Consider the following 16,760-nt stretch of genomic DNA (forward strand, 5'->3'; position numbering starts at 1 on the left):
AAGGGGAAGGGGCGATGGAGAGAGACTGAGTCTCTCGGGGCTGAGAGAGATGCTGGAGACCCAGAGCTGCTAGGGGAGTCCAGGTGGAGGTGCCCAGGGAGAGCAGAGGACTCTGTGTGAGGGGGCGTGACTTCAGGCCGTGGCCCCACCCCTTCCCGCCTCCATTCCCCCCACCCCCACCCCCATGGTCTGCCCTAGCTCCTAGCCTGGGGCTTTCGCTTTCAGTCACCGGCTAGATCGCAGCCGCAGCGGAGGCACCAGAGGTCCAGGTTCAAGGGCGGGAGTCATCGCCGCCCCTATGGCGCCCGCCGCCCTCTGGGTCGCTCTGGCCATCGGACTGCAGCTGTGGGCCACCGGACACACCGTGCCCGCCCAGGTGGGTGACTCTCAGGGTCACGGGGGAACAGCGGCGCATCACACAGTGCCCATCGTGGCTAGAGCACAATTCCGGGACAGCGCGAGAGGCCATCCCAACCCCCAGCCTGACATGCACCACGCACCTCTGGGGAGTGACCACCTCTGGGGAGTGACCGGGGACCCGAAGCCTGGCACATTGGGAGCCTGGGGTGGAACGCAGGTCCCGGCAAACTCATGTTCCAGAAATGCACTGTGGCTCTCTCTCCACGAGCGCGTCCAAGGCTTGGTAACACCCAGCCACACATCCCTGTGACGCTGCTGCGAAGTCCCGTCTCTCCTCCCCGCCTGAGGCAGGAAGGTCCTTACCGGGGCCACTGCCCCACTGCCCGAGCACTGCCTGTTGTGAAGACTTCCTTCTCTGCACCATGGCTTACGTCTTTCTTGGAAACACTGGGGCTGCTAACTTGTCGGGGCCAGGAGCCTAAGTAGGCGCCTAACATAAGAGACAGCTTGGCAGTGAGTCACTTCCTAGCCACTTACCCAGGTCCCTTCCAAGGATCCGCCTGCTGTGTTCAGGGACCTTTTCAGAATGATCTCTGTGTGCTGGGCACAGTGGAGGCCAGGGCAGCTACCCAAGGAGCCCCAGGAAAACCGAGAGAGTAAAGACCCCAGTATTCATTCAATCAATTACTCACACCAAGAGCAAAGTCAAGTCTACAGAATGGCCTTTTTATTCTATTTTATTTTTTCCTTCCTGTCTCCATTGTTGGTAAGACAGGGTAAAGGTACAGAAAGCCAGGCCCAGAGCAATCACCGTTTCTGAAGGGTATGGAGGAGGGAGCCTGCAGCATAGGATATGCCTTCGTTTCACTCCACGGTTGGGCAGTTGGGTATGCCTTCTGTCCACCCTGATGGACCGAGTGTATTTACCTGTCTGCGGGTGGGGAAGGAGAGAGGTGGCTTCTGTGGTGTCCTGAAGTGACCCGATGGCTCAAGACCATTTGCCGTTCTCAGGGTGGAAAGGCTGAGGCCCACAATGGCTGTTGGGCCTCAGGGAGCTTGTCGGGGATGGCTTCCGGATCAGGATGGTCTCGGTTCTGAGGGCTGAGTGTCAGTGTGCGTGGTTGTGGTCACCAGCATGACTGGGGATCATGCTCTGAACTCCAAGGAAGAGCAGGTCTTTGGGCACTGAGCTGGGGCCTGTCACTGGGACCAGAGCATACGAACTCCCGTACAGGAGGAGGGGCAGCGCAAGGCCTGTGGGACTCAGGTAGAGTGCTGGCATGACTGACCGGAAGGGCTTCCCTCACACTTCCTTCCCTACCTGACCAGTCTCGGGTCACCTTAGACTCCCACCTTCTGTGACTGGCCACGGGCCCTTAGCTGGTCTGCCAGTTTCCACTCCCACAATCCTTCTTTGACAGAGCGAACTTGCTCAAGCCCAGATGTCTCTCTGCCTGTCTGGGGAAGCTTCTGTGGCTCCTAGGAGCGGAGGCAGAGACCTTTCCTTCCAGGTCTCGCAGGCCCAGAGGGAGGTATCTGCGCAGCCTGCTCACATGTCCCTATGCCCTGTGAAGCTGGTCACTAGGTGTCTGCCATCGTGCGTGTATGAGCTCTGTACACGTTTTGTTCACTCTACAGCCTAACTCTTCCAAGCCGTTTTGTAAATGCCGATTCTCCAGAAAGGCCTGTCTACATTCCCCCACTTAACACATGACCTGTTCCTTGGAACAAAGATTCCATGCTACATTTTATCCTCTGTCTGACTTATTAAAGACGGGAGGGACCTGGAGCTAAGAACTGTGCAACCCTCCTTCTCCTGATTAATTCCACAGTAGCTCCTGGGTTGGGACACTCAAGTGCCAGACATTATGTTGGACACATTGTCACAGATCGGCACTGGAGCTTCCCTTCCAGCTGTTTCTACAAGGTGGGGTTCTACTGCTCCCCTGAAAGGTGTGAGGACGGGTGACAAGCTGTGGCATTTCCCAGCACCATAGAACTGGGAGGTGAGGAGGTGGGATTTGAAGGCAAGTTGGCCTCACTCTCAATGTTACCCCAGACCCTCCCGTACCTGTATCCCACTCCTACCCCTATCATGGGACTCAGAGATGTTGTGTGTAGAAGGGCTGGGCAGCAGAGAGAGCCCTGGGGCAGGTCCTAGGGACAGCGGATACACTTTACCTTGGGACTCCTGTCCTCTTTGACGGGGAACCCACCATTCACCCCTTCATTTAGTCTCTCGCTTATTTGGTAAATAAATACATGTGAAGTCAGGTTACTTATTCTGAGCAGGGATAGGTCATTCCTACCCTGGGAGTCTTGGGGCTGAGGGCTGCTGTTTGCTGGATGGGGTAGCATCTCAGGCTGGCACTGGAGTGGAGTTTGGTACCTGCGTATTGCTGGGCCCGAGGGTTTTTTCCTCCTTCCCTCATATCTTTGCCTTTTGTTCACTGACTGACATCCTTCTGGGGCATCTGTGTTGTGACTGAGGATGTAGCCTGGTGATTGGGGCCTTCAGACGGTGGTGGCCGGGGGGCCAGGCACCCTGATTCCTTGCCATCCATCCATCTACTCCCAGTGTTCACGGACACCTGCTTCGCACACTACCGACTGCCTAGCTCTAGGGAGGCACCTCCAGGACCCCAAGAGCCACACTGTCAGGTTGCATACCTCACAGATGCAGGTTTTGCTCAGAGCTGCCCTTGTGACCTGGGTCAAGATAGCTTTTGTTTACTCCCCTGTTCGTGGTGAGAGAGACTTTGGTCGGCTTTTTTTTTAAGACAATGAAGCCCAGGCTGGCCTTCAGTCCATTATGCTATGTTGTTAGGATGACCTTGGACTCCTGATCCTCGTTCCCCATCTCCAGTGCTGACTTGTGTAGGTCAGGGCATGTGTTTCTGCATGCTAGACAGGCACTCTGCCACCTAAGCTATACCCTGAGTGCTTGCCTGCTGTTCTTGGGTTGAAGAATAGCCTGGACTATTGTCTTGGCGCTTGGCCCAGTGACTTCCTGTAGCATTTGTCTGTCCCAAGGGCTGGGTGACGCTTTGACACTTTATGGCCCTTGCTACCCAATAGTAGAGGAGTACCAGGGTGGCTTTGTGGAGGGAGAGGTTTGTCACCATGTCTGGTGTATGTGTTACATTTCATGTTGCTCTTCCTCAGAACTGAATCCCAGCACTCAAGGAAGCATGGACAGAATTATCAATCCAAGGCCATCCTTGGGAACATATGGAGTCTGAGATAACCTTGGGCTTCATGAAACTATCAAAAAGAAAAAAGAAAAATAAAAAGAAAACCCCAAAACCAAAATGTTTGACTAAATGTCAAAGACATTTGACTGACCTTTGTAGTGACTCGTGACCCCCTTTTACAGCCAAATGTGACAGGTTGGTGGGTAGATCCAGGTTCGGGCAGCCTTCCTCTTTCAAAGTGTCTCAGGACTCCTCCCCGCTGCTGTGGCAGATTTGATGGGGTGGGGGCCCTCTCCCTCAGTAGCTCAACCTCCCTACCCTTGCCTATCCTAGGTTATGTTTGAGCCATCCCACTGGTGGCGACTCAGGCCCTGGAGCTGGCAAGGAGGGGAGTTGGGGGTTGGAGTTGGGAGAGGTCCCAGCAAGCAGAAGTGTGGTAGGCATGCTACACTCCCCGTTTCAGACGCTGCCAGGCCCCAGCTTCCTCGGTCAGGGCCCAAGATGCCACACAGATACCAGCTCACAGCTTTACTCCACTGTCCAGGGGCTGTGCTGTCTGCCCCCCCCCACAATGGAAACACTCCCCTGCTGGTGGCCACGACTGAGGTACTTCATAGGCTTTGAAGCCACTGGTGGCTGTTTGAGCCACAGGTAGCCTGTCCTGACTTGGTTATGTGCAGCACTCATAGCTAGGCGCGGGGACCACAGTGTGCTCAGAGATCAGACCCCCATCTCAGGGAGCCACAGGACCCCAAAGCTTAGGTGTCAGATATCCAGTTGCCCCAAGTTCCTGCCTTGGTGACTTTGCTGCCTGGCACTCCAAGACCAACTTCCTCCCTGTCACCTTTCCTGCTATACTTCCTGTCCCCTGCCCTCTAGTTGGGCCCCTCAGATCACTTGCCTGCCTGCCTGCCTACTTGGGGTCCAGGACCCTGTGTAGCAGCAAAGGCTATGTGGTCAGGAAGTCACCACCCCACCCTTTCAGTGGTAGGTGCTAAATGTCATTTGTGGGTGATGAGGAGTATGTTTGATGAAGACATAGAGGGTGTAGAAGGCCTTCGCTGGGTGGTTCTCAACCTGTGGGCCTTGCTCCCTTTGTGGGTGGAGCAACCCTTTCACGGGAGTTGCCTAAGGCCACTCTGAGTATCAGATGTTTACTTTATGATTTGTAACAGTAGCAAAATCACAGTTATGAAGTAGCAATGAAGTATTTCACAGTTGGAGGTCACCACAGCATGAGGAACTGTATCAAAGCGTTGCAGCATGAGGAAGGTTGAGAACCACTGCGTAATACATGCCAGTAGATCCCAGGCTTTCTCTAAGCTCTCTTCCATCTTCGGGTGTGTGCGTGTGTGTGTGTGTGTGTGTGTGTGTGTGTGTGTGTGTGTGTGTGTGTGTGTGTGTGTATGTGTGTGTGTGTCTGTGTGTCTGTGTGTGTATGTGTGTGTGTGTGCTGATATCCGTTTACCTCTTTTTTCTTTCTCATTTTTTTGTATTTGTGTCTGCACATATGAAGGTGTGTTTACGTGTATGAAGGTGTGTGTCTGTGTGTGCCAGTGCCCCAATTGTCTTCCTTGATTGATCTCCACTTTATTAAATTGAGGCTAAGTCTCTTGCTGAACTGGAGCTCACTGATGGAGTTAGCCTTGCTATCCAGTGTGTTCCTGGATCTCTCTCTGCCCCCGCCCCCCATGCTGGGTTTATAGTTAGCTGCCACATTTCGCCAGCCCCTTCCTGCTTACTTTATTCCCTCTTGTTTGGGCTAGAATTATCTCCCTGTCTCAGGCCCCAATGGCATCAGGATTTCATGGCTGCCCATCAGTCAGCTTGCCTGAAACTAGGATGCCCATGTCCCAGACAGGCCTGGAAGTCATGGGTTTCTTACCCCTGGTTCCCTAGAACTTAACACCTTTCATGTGTCAGCAGGGAGGCGTGGCCCCAGATGCTGAGGAAGTCAGAGTTTCACAACAGTGAGCAACAGGACTATCTGGGAGCCTGCAGGTTCAAGGAAGCCCTGGTGGGGCAGGTGTTTCCTCGAAGAAGCTCTTTGTCACTCATAAAGGGCGCACTTTGTCACTCATAAAGGGCACGCTTCGTTTGGTGCTCATTCTGGCCTGAGGGTGTGTCTCCTTGTCCTGGGACGCAGGGTAGGGGCTTTGGGGTTCGGGGCCCACCCGTCCTGAGGGACAGAGGCTCTGCAGCTCTGGGACCCACCCTTCTGGGGCCCACATCTTTTTTTTTTCCACCTCGATACCTTGTGATGTCATAGCTGACAGTGACACCACTGTGGTTTGGGTCACTTGGCTGTGAGCCAGGGAAGAGGAAGTCTGCTTAGCTCACCAGTGGGAGGCTGGGGGAGAGAGTTCCTTGTGAGTGGGAGCATTGAGCCGTGCTAGGGCTCCGGTGAGAAGGTGTGTTCCCATCCCTAGCTCTGTCTGACCCTTGCCAGCTAGAGCAGGGTGAGACAGACTGTGTGACCTCTCTAAGGTCCCCCCTCCCCAACCCTGTTTCTTCTTGTTCTGAAACAGAGTCTCATTTTGTAGCTTTGGCTGTCCTGGAACTTGCTTCGTGGACCAGGCTGGCCTCAAACTCATGGAGATCCACAGGTCTCTGCTTCCCGAGTGCTGGAACGAAAGGTTAGCGCTACCACACCGGGCTCTGTTTCTTCTTTTTAGAGCGGGAGCGGTTAGGTCTGAGGACAAGACACTGTTCCTCATTTAAGAAGGCCTCCTCCTGGCCAGCACGTTCAGTGTGGGAGGCTGCAGTAGGCCATGCAGCCTGAGTGAGCATGCTCTACTGTTGGAACTGAGGGTCCTATGACCTGCTCAAGGGTGCTGGGTCATTGAGAGGTCCAGGAACCACCACCGTTCCCTCTGTCAAGACATGGGAAGACCCCCACTACCTGGGGGTGCTGTTTGTCAGGGTGGCCAGTGTGGGTTTCATCTGACCTTAGCCTTAGGACCATAGTGACCTGAGGTTCAGGAAATCGAGCTGGTCTGAGGCTGGGAGGGTGATGGAGGTAGTTTTGCAGGCCGTGCACAAAGACATTTTCTGTGTGCTCAGGACAGGGTAGAGCAGGGTAGAGTTGTGCTTTCTGAGCTCTGGAGTCTGGGGCCCAGGCCTCGTGTGGCTTCCACTTTGGGCAGGAGCTGGTTCACCAGTTCTTGTCTCTGTTCTGAGTCTCCATTGCCCCAGCCCTGACCAGGTCATTAAGGACCTCTCAAAGCTAGGGTTGGAATCCAGGCCGGCAGCTGTAGGGAGGGGGAGGGAGGACCGGGCTCCGCAGCTTGAGCAGAGGGTGGAGTGTAGCTCTGGACTGGACAATGAGTCTCTGGGCAATGGCTCTGGTGTGTTGACTCAGTTAGCAGAGCCCGGAGCCCCTGCCAGTGCCCTAGCTGTCCCCAGTGCTTGGCCTCCTCCGCTGACCTATAGCCCTGGCTGCTGTCTACAGCTCCCAGAGCCAGCGTTCCTGATGGGGCTGTGACCAGCTGTTCCCTCTCAGACTGCCTGTGGTTCTGGACATGAGCCTAGGTCCTGCTCCTTCCTGTTCTCTCTGGCAGGAGTCCAGCCCTCTCCACTCTTTACCCTTAGGCCTCCATGCTTGCCTCCCTTGGCTTGGTCGTGTGGTCAAATCCTCACCTTCTTTGGCCATCCCTTTGGTTCTCCCCACACTCCGCCCTCCTGCAAGAACTTTCCCAGCCTTGAGTGTCCAGCATGGCAGACTGGAGACGAGTGGATACCTGGTGGAGACTGGAGGGCTAGACCGTCTAGCTGGGGCAGGAAGTTTGTTAAGAGTCAACAACCACACATGAGTCTGCGTGTCCGTGGTCAGTTTGTGTTTTGTTTTGTTTTGGTTTGTTTTTGGTTTTTCGAGACAGGGTTTTTCTGTATTGTTTTGGAGGCTGTACTGGAACTTGCTCTGTAGACCAGGCTGGCATCAAACTCACAGAGATCCGCCTGCCTCTGCCTCCTGAGTGCTGGGGTTAAAGGCGTGTGCCACCACCGCCTGGCAGTGGTCAGTTTGTGAAAGAAGTAATGCCAGTGACATTAAACAGTTGTTGGGCTGGGTGCGGCAGATTGCATGTGTAACCCTTTGGGAGGTGGAAGGAGGAAGATGTAGAGTTCTAAAGTCCAGTACTGTCTGAAGAAAAAAAAAAGTGACTGCAATTCTGCAGGAATTTGCAAAGCGCCTTATTTATTGTATGCTATCTTATTTAATCTTTTTATATCAGATCCAGGAAGTATGTACCGTTGTCAGGTTCACTCTGCAGAGAAAAAGACTTTTATTATTTGAAAATACACTGAACAGGCTGGGGCTGGGGAGATGGCTCAGCAGTTAAAGGCACTGGCTGCTCTTCCAAGGACCTTGGATTGACTCCCGGCACCCACATCGTGGCTCGAAACCATCTGTCACTCTAGTTCCAGGAGAACTGATTTCCTGGGGCACCAGGCACACACATACATTCAGGAAAAACTCTCATACACATACAATTTAAAACAATATGAGGGATGGTGGTGGTGCACGCCTTTGATCCCAGCACTGGGGTGGCAGAGGCAGGTGGATCTCTGTGAGTTCGAGGCCAGCCTGGTCTACAGAGTGAGTTCCAGGACAGCCTGGGTTACACAGAGAAAGCCCGTCTTGAAAAACCAAAACCAAACAAACAAAAAAAGAAAGAAAAGAAAAGAAAACCGACAACAGCAAATAATAATAATAATAACAACAACAGATGGGCTGGGGAGGGGATTCAGTGGTCAAAAGCACTTGCTGCTCTTGTAGAGGACCCAGGTTCTATTCCCAGCACCTACAAGGTGGTTAACTGTCTATAACTCCAGTTCCAGGATATCCGAGGCCCATTGTGACCTCTGCAGGTATCAGGCATGCACATGGTACATAGACAAGGATATAGGCAAAGCATTCATACACACAAAATAAAAATGAATTCATCTTTTAAATATGTAACAAATATTCAAAACAAAAATACAACAAACAGGGGCTGGGGATACAAACTGTGCAAGAAAGGAGTCGTGCTTAGTGTGTATAATAAATTAATACTCCTATTAATCAATTTAAAAATAAACCCCACAGAAAAGTAATTCCTTCAAGATGCCTGCCAATTAGAGATGTAGTCTGAGTTCAGAGTCAGGCTTCCTTACTCCAGCGCCCATTGCCAACTACCACACTCTCTCCCCATCAGGAGATGAACCAATGGGAGCCACAGGGTTTGGAGGCAAGGGGTGGCCTGGGGCAGAGAGCAGATGAGCTTGCTGGTCATTCCGGCCGTAGTGTGAGGGGCAGATGGGGTGGAGAGTCTGGAGTCAGGGAGGCCTGCTAGAAGCTGCAGTGGTGAGTGAGGCGGGTGGGGAGCACCGCGGAGCACGGGAGGAGTGGGAGGGCTGAGAGAAGAGGAGCCTGAGGGTCAGGGCATTTTTTTCCCCTGTGTCTCCATCTTGCATAGACGATTACTGCCCAGCCTGAGCTGGGCGACCGTTTTGATCATTGTGACTGGCTGGCTTTGAAATCACTGTGTATCAGAGGATGAACTTGCTCTAGTCCTCCTGACTCCCCATCCCGGGTGCCGGGATTGCAGATGTGCGTCGCCGTACCTGGCTTTTTAAGTACAGTGTCGAGCATGGGGCCCAGGCTACGTGTGTGCTAGGCGAACACTCTTGACAGCTGAGCCGCACCCCAGGCTTTTCTGGGTCTTTCGCAGGATCAGCCTTGCCGCAGTCACCCTGGCCTCCCACTCTGACTGGGGTGGAACTGAGGCTGGTGTCTGTGGTGTCTGCTGAGAGCCAGGCGTGGGTCTGATGCTCTGGATGCATCCTCAGCCAGCGGGGGTGGCAGGCCACTGCTCTTGCTAGCAGAGGTGAGAGGGCCAGGCCTGCTCAGGAGCCTAATGTTCTCCCCAGCCAGAGCCCAGCTTCCATCCTTAGGGAAGCAGAGTCACACTCTGGCCACCACCCAGATGTGACGGTGATTGCTTGAGGCCACTACATGGGCTGCGTTCTGAATGCTGCCCTTCAGTTTCTGGGGTTTGGGGACACTGCCTTGTCCATTTCTTGTCCGGTTCTCATGTGAGCCAAACTCCGCTCAACGAGTCGGCAGCTAAATCTTTTGCCTTTGTTGATTATCGATGCATCTACTAGACACCTGTCCCAGCCTTTCACACGCATTGGCTGGGTGAATCACAACACTGGGTTCGGTGGGCGTGGCTCTGTTCTCATTTTGTAGACGCCAAAGCCAAAGTGGGAGAATAAGAGAAGGGGCGTCAAACCAGGTTCAGACTCAAGGAGAGATCACAGTAGGGTGTCAGGGGCAACACAAGGGAGCCACAGAAATAACCTAACTATGGTCTAACCTTGGAAATACAGAAATAACCCGAGGTTGTCACAGACGCCTCCTGGAGGATCTGGGGTTCAGAAGTTTACACGAGGGTGAGATGATGGTGGGGGTGACTCCAGAGAGAATGTGTGGTCGCAGGTAGCAGTAGGGGTCAGGGTGTGGGAGAGGGGTGTGGGAGCCAGATGCTCTGTCACGGTGACGGGTGAGCGGAGGGCAACAGCAGATACTGGAGAGGTTCTTTTGTTCCAGCCTGAGGACAGCAGGTGCTGCCCAATACTCTTAAGTAGGGCCAGTCTCGGGAGTAGAAAGCTGGGTTAGGTCTGTCTGCAAAGGGACATGTGCTGGGGACCAACAGTGAGGAGACTAGCTGGCAAGAGTTTCCCGGGTGTGGAGGAGAGCCAGCAGGAGATGGAGAAAGCTGTACCAAAGGGCCCCGAGGAGGTGATAACGGAGAGGGTGGGGCCTTCTCCATCACCCGTCACCGAACCCAGTGCTACTTGGGGCCAGAGACCTTGGCATGCAGCAGGGAGCCTGGCCCTAAGAACCGGATCCCTGCGTGGGTTTCCTGTCTGCTGAAGCTCACTTCTGAAGCACATCACAGGCGGCAGCTCGGAGGAGAGATGTGTCACCCCTGGGCCACCCACCTGTGATGTGGTCGGTCCTTCCTGACGGCAATGCTCTTTGTTTCCATGATGGTTGACGGGCCTGGCCGCCTAGGCCTTGCGTCGCTGTGACAGCCTGGCTTGATGTGGCTGTACCCTCACAGTCCACGGGGCTCCTGCAAACCTCCAAGGTCAAGACTGAAATGCCCCCCTCAACCTGCCATGCAAATGATGTGGCCTCTCTAGGGCTTGAAGATAGCTTCCGGCTGTGTGTGTGTGGGGGGGGGGTCCTTGTGCAAATGCCTCTGCCTGTCCCCGACAGCTGTCTCGTGTACCCTGTCCCTTTTGTCTGGAAACATTGTTAGACTGTTTATCACCCTGTGAATCTAGATAAGGTCACAAGGGTGTGAAGCGATTGCTCTACAAGCATGAAGACTTGATCTCTAGAACCCACGTAAACAGACCAGGTGTAGCACGTGCTTCGTACCTCAGTGCTGGGGAAGCGGAGATAGGTGGGGCTTTGGGTTCACCAACTAGGGACAAAGCATTCAAATATATGGAAGGGAGCCGTTCTCCTTCAAGCCACCAAAGGTTTGGTTCAGAGAGAAAAGTGGGGAAATTCACGTGAGCTACTTTTTCCTGGCTCTGAGCTTTTCCAGTCCTTCCAGCTGGCAGGTGCATACTCTTTACCACAAGCTGGAAGCTCTTCCGTGTCACCTTCTCCATCTCATCCCATTCCTGTCTGAGTGGTAGATCCATGCCCAGGGGTCTTGCTATCGTCACCCATTCATCCCTCAATCTGTCCATCTCGACGTCCATCCGTCTGTCCACCCACCCACCCGTCTGTCCTTACAGCCACCTCTTCTCATCCATCCATCCTTCCTTCCATCTCTCTCCCCCTCCATTTTTCATCCATCATCTCTTCCTCCACCTCCATCCATCTGCCCTCTTCTCTGCCTCCGTCTACCAGGTTAGTTCGTATCTGTACAGGGGTGGTCAATTCTTACCATGGGCTTCTAGTTCCGACCTGGTGGGGTTGCCTTTTGTGGGGGGAAGGGAGACAGAGTCTCTCTATGTAGCCCTGGCTGTCTTAGAACTCTATATGTAGACCAGGCTAGCCTTGAACTCATAGAGATCCTCCTGCCTCTGCCTCCTGAGTGCTGGGATTCCAGGCGTACACCACCTCCCCACTCCCTGTTTGGGGCTTTGTCTTTTGAACAACAGGCTCCAGTAAACATGCTGAGGACGGCAAGAGCAGATGGGTTCATTTCCTCATTTCTCGGTGTCAGATCCCCCACGGGCTGCTGACTGCGGGTGGGGGCGAATCTGCATCTCCCCAGTTCAGAGTGAAGACTGGAGTCCTCCCCAGCCCTGTGAATCTCGGGACTTGTCTGCCCCTGGCCCTCTCCCCGTCCGTTTGCATGGTTCCTGTAGTGGCCCTGAGGCCCAGCTCCCAGGGCTGTGTTTTGGGGCTCTGGGGAGCGCCCCGAGTGGGAGTGACCTTTTGTTTGCATTGTGCAGGGGCTTTCTGTTCCTCATTGTTTAGCCCTGACGAGGTTGTGGTTTGGTATATTTTTTTCTTTTTTTCTTTTTTTTTTTCCCTGTCCAAGAGAATAAACAGGCCTTGAGGTTGTTGAGGGAGGGCTGGGCCCCTATGCCAGCCGCTGGGGTTGGGATCACACATAGCCGAGGAGAAAGCACCAGAGACCTTATTCATAATGAAGCTGGTGGCAAGGAGGGCCCTGGAAGGCAGGAGCTGAGGGCCATGGGGTCCAGCTGGCTACCAGGAGCGCTTGTCCATTGGCGGGTCAGTGAGACAGCCCAGTTTGGCGGAGGCAAGGCCCTTTCCCAGTGTTTCTCTGGGCAATTAGAAGCCGCCCAGGCCCCAGATGAGGTAGGGGCTCTCCTGGTTACTACCCCCCCAGGATACTGGAAGAGATAAACCCTGGGACTGGCAGGGATAGGGTTCCCATGAGATCCAGCCCCTGGTTGTGGGGAGGGAGGCTGCTGTTTGAGGAAGTGGAGAGAGTGGGGTGAAGGAGAAGGTACTGAGTTAACGAGACGGTTTCTCCAGGGAGACTAGTCTGGGAGTTTTGTGGGGGACACTCGGGCCCTCTGTGTCAGTTAGCATTCTGTGGAATGGTAGGTGCAAAAAGAACTATGACACCATGATTTCCAGGGTTCAGTCCCATCCCTGTGTCCCCCTCCCCCCCCCCCCGTCTGCCTGGAGAGAGTTCTTTCTTATTTTTCCTTTCCTCTTTTGGAGCAGTATGACCCTCCCCTACCCCTGAGACTCCTCCGTAGGTATAGAGGGGGCAACACCACTGACACCCTTTGCCTTGCACACGGGCAGGGAGGCCCCAGACAGTATGGGACACCCTTATAGTCAGTGCTCAGCCATAGTGCATGAAATGGGGGAGCAAAGTGTCAGGATAGTGTGTGCACACGTGTGTGCGCACGTGTGTGCATGTACTTGCATGTGCGTGCCCCTGTCCAGAAGGACCTGCGGTGGCTTTTTCAGACTGGGTACCCAGCATGGTTGGCTGTGAGGCTTCCCTCACCCAGCTGCCTGCATGACCTCCCTGGGAAGATGGCTCTGGGGGTGGGGGATGACTCAGAAGTAGGCCAGGATGGCAGGTGCATTTCTGATCAGGCCTCTTGGCCCTAGTGCCCAGGTGAGGGCCTCTCCTCCTCCTCCAGGAAATGATATTGGAATTACTGCCGGTCTCCCTTTTCCGTGTGGCTCTGGGTAGAACAGCTCACACTGTGGCCCCGGGACACCTCCTGCACACCAATCTGGGAGTACTGGGTAAGCGTGGAAACAAGGAAGGGATCTGCATTGGGTTGTGCATCCAGGCAGGGCCTGGGCAGTGGCCTGCAGAGGTGATGCACTCTGTGTGGACTTTAGCTCGAGGGAGCACGAGACAGTTACAGCAGGACCGGGCAGGAGCAGAAGAACCGAAGACTGTCCACATCAGGGAACTCCAGTCCCTTGAGTCCCAGCCCGGTGGCTTCCAGCTGTTATCACCGAATGGCTTATTAGCTGATCAGGGAAGAACACTAGGGAACAGCTTACCTGTTACTCCCTGCTGGGCAGGGTAGTGATGCTCCCCAGACAGTGCTGGGATGAGGAGGGAAGGCAGAAGGCGGGGCCACAGCCCACAGATCCTAGGAACTTGTCCGGTCTATACCGACCAGATGAGCCCAGTATTATGGTGGGTGCCTTCTCTGATAGACGACTTGTCCACAGCTGCTGTTCAAGGGAACTGATCTGTGCCTTTGTTGTGTTGCTAGTTGTCAGATCCCTTGCTCCCATGGAGTTCAGTCAGGAACTGAGGTCCAGAGAGGTGGAGACGCTTGCCTAGGATCCTACAGCTGGTTAGCGGTAGAACAAGAGAATGAAACTGTCTCTAACTCTCACTCTCTGTCTGAGAACTTGCCACCACCGGTACCGCTTCAATAAACGCTCACTGAGCTCCCATTGACCGTGTGGTGGAAGCTGTTGGTACAAATAAAGAGTATAAACCAGCCCTCAACTTTGACCTAGAACCACCCCCTCCCTGGTCATTTCCAGGTGACGTCAGCAGGAACTCTCAAGGACGCTGGGTGAGCGCAAACACGCTCTTTATGATTGTAGATCCACTCCCGTGTTTGCTCATGAACTCACGCCCTTGCAGAAGCGGCTAACTCACGCTTGTCCCTAAGCTCTCAGATGGCCACCGCAACTCTTGGCAGGAAGGCTGGAGCTCAGGCAGGTCTCCAGGGCTCTGGGACAGGCATAGGGGTGACAGTCGCTGCTGCTGCACACTTACCAGGGCCACTTGGAGATCCGAGGGAGGGGCCTACGTTTGTCACCGCTGGTTCTGTGCCACGTGGGTGCTGTTTTCCGTTTCTTTCTTCCCCATCTGTCTGCCTGGCTTGTCTTTCTTAATTATTTATTTTTAAAAATGTGAATGTACCCGACTTAGAGGTAGAGTCAGACCCCCTGGGAATGGGAGTTGCTGGCAGTTGGGAGCAGCCGTGTTGGGAACTGAACCCAGGTCCTCTCCAAGACTGACAAGTGCTCTTAACCACCGAGACATCTCTTGAGCTCCTTCTCCCCACCGTTCCCGACTTTGTGGTCTCTCCATGGAGGTACTTGGCACAGCCATTGAAAACATGGGCAAGAGAGGCAGACAGGACCCAGTTTCAGATCTCTGCCACTAACTCTGGGACCTCAGGTGGGTGGTCAACCCTCCTTATACTCCTGTCTCCTGTCTATAGTCAGTCATGGTCTGTCTTGGCTGGTTGTTGAACTGCAATGATACACTCATCTCAGGTTCAGTTTCTGGAAGCGGAGCCTGAGGCATAGCTTCTTGTGACAGGAGAAGGCTCTCAGGCAAGAGGGTGGGGCAGCAGGATGTGGCAACCGGGCCACATGGTTGCCAGCCAAACAGTATGGGTGTTGGTCCTGGTTTGAGGAAAAGGTTTTGCCTCTTAATTGAAAACTTGTTCTTAGCCAATGCTGAGGCCATTTTCCTGGTAGGGCCAGGGCCCCCTCTGGTCCAAACCTTCCCAGCCCATAGGTTTGTTTCCATCCTGTATTCCTTTCCTGAGGCAGCTCTGCCATGGCCTATGTCAGCAGCTTGAGTCTAGAGGTGACAAGGTCACTGCCTCTGCTCTTTGCATCATAGGTGTCAGCATGTGAACATGTGTGTGTACACCTACATGCGTATGCGTGGATGGGAGTGCAAGGAAACTTAGAGCCACATCAGAACAATGGCATCAATGTTGGGAGGGGCTGTATCTATGTAGAGAGAGCCCAGAGGAGGAAGAACCTACATTGGGTCCAGGGGAGTCAGGGGGTACTTCTGGGAGGAGGCAGACCTCAGCCAGAAGGACAGAGGGACAGACAGACAGGCATCCTAGAAGGAGAACAGCTATGTGTGGAGGACCTTGTCTCTGTGGCCAAAGCCATTGTCTTCAAAAACTGCATCTTCTCTGAACCCTACTGGGACTCACCCAGCAAGAGGGAAGGCCTGAAGTAACCCACTCCCTGGTCCAGCACCTGCCCCCCTGCAGACACAAGTGTGCCCTGCCAAGAAGGGAAAAGGCCAGGACTCTACTTTCTCAAGCCTTCCTCCTCCCCCAAAGCTAAGAGCCCATCCACGAGGCCTGGGGACAGGTGTTCCGGAGCCCAGAGTCGCTGTGCTGATGGCTGCCTCACTTGCTCTCTTCCAGGTTCCCTTGACACCCTACATGCCAGAACCTGGGGAAACGTGCCGGGACACGAAGGAATACTACAACAAGAAGGTTCAGATGTGCTGTGCTGCGTGTCCGCCTGGTGAGAGGCAGATGCCGGGTGTTTGGACTGTGGTGCCATGGAGACAGTGCTTGTCCAGGGATGGGGAAGAGGGCCTTCGATTCTCGCTGGGCTGCTTGTGGGGACGTACATTCTAGGGCCCATTTGTCATCTCGCCCTGGGCTTCTGCAGATGCTGTCGCCCCTGCTTGGCACATTTCTCAATTCCTCCTCTTGGTTAATACACACCTACACTTTAGACACTGTCTCCTCGTCCAAGAAGCCTGATCCATACTGCAACGACAGCCCGGTTCCTCCCGTAGCCCTACTGTGTGCTCCTCTGGAGTAGAGACTGTGGCTTGGTCTCTGTGGAATTCCCCAGCACGTGACTGGCCCATATAGGTGTCCTGTGCATAACTATCAAGTGAATGAATGTGGACCCATTTCATAGATGGTGGATCTGAGCCCTAGCCCCAGTGCAGAGGACTGAGTAGCTGGCCCTCAGGGCTGAGTAGCCCATCAAATGTGTATAGTCACATGAGTAGCATTCACAATGCACCTATTATGTGTCCAATCCGCTGCGTTTATTAACAGGGTGCAGGCAGATATTCCTGATCCCCATCCTACTTTATTTCTTTTTTTTTAAGTAAGATTTATTTGTTTGTTTGTATTTTACACATATGGTTGTATTGCCTGCATGTCACATTCGTACGGTGCCCTTGGGGGTCAGAAGAGGGCATTAGGTCCTAGGAACTGGCAATGCAGATGCTTGCTGAGAGTCTAACCCAGGTCCTCTGGAGGAGCAGCCAGCGCCCTTAACTGCTGAGCCATCTCTCCAGCCCATGTCTGCTCCTAGTGGAGGACACACAAATTACCTAAGAGACAGATGGTGTGCTGCTGTCTGCCAGGAAGTGCTGTGGCGGAGGGAAGGCTAGACCAGGCTGATGGAGACAGACCAGGCTGTGTGCTCCAGATGAGGCT

General features: G+C 54.0%; 1 protein-coding gene across 1 annotated transcript in view; it reads left to right on the plus strand.

Annotated features, from left to right (window-relative positions):
- Positions 1-212: 212 nt before the first annotated feature.
- The window catches only part of Tnfrsf1b (TNF receptor superfamily member 1B), a 29,753-nt gene continuing 13,205 nt past the window's right edge, over positions 213-16,760 (plus strand). The window contains exons 1-2 of the mRNA XM_005079349.4: positions 213-376; positions 15,720-15,822. Coding sequence (XP_005079406.1) covers positions 299-376; positions 15,720-15,822 — 181 coding nt within the window. The 5' untranslated portion in view covers positions 213-298. The remainder of the gene's footprint in view (positions 377-15,719; positions 15,823-16,760) is intronic.

Source organism: Mesocricetus auratus, unplaced genomic scaffold (assembly GCF_017639785.1).
Source record: "Mesocricetus auratus isolate SY011 unplaced genomic scaffold, BCM_Maur_2.0 Super-Scaffold_100042, whole genome shotgun sequence".
In the NCBI taxonomy this organism is placed as follows: domain Eukaryota; kingdom Metazoa; phylum Chordata; class Mammalia; order Rodentia; family Cricetidae; genus Mesocricetus; species Mesocricetus auratus.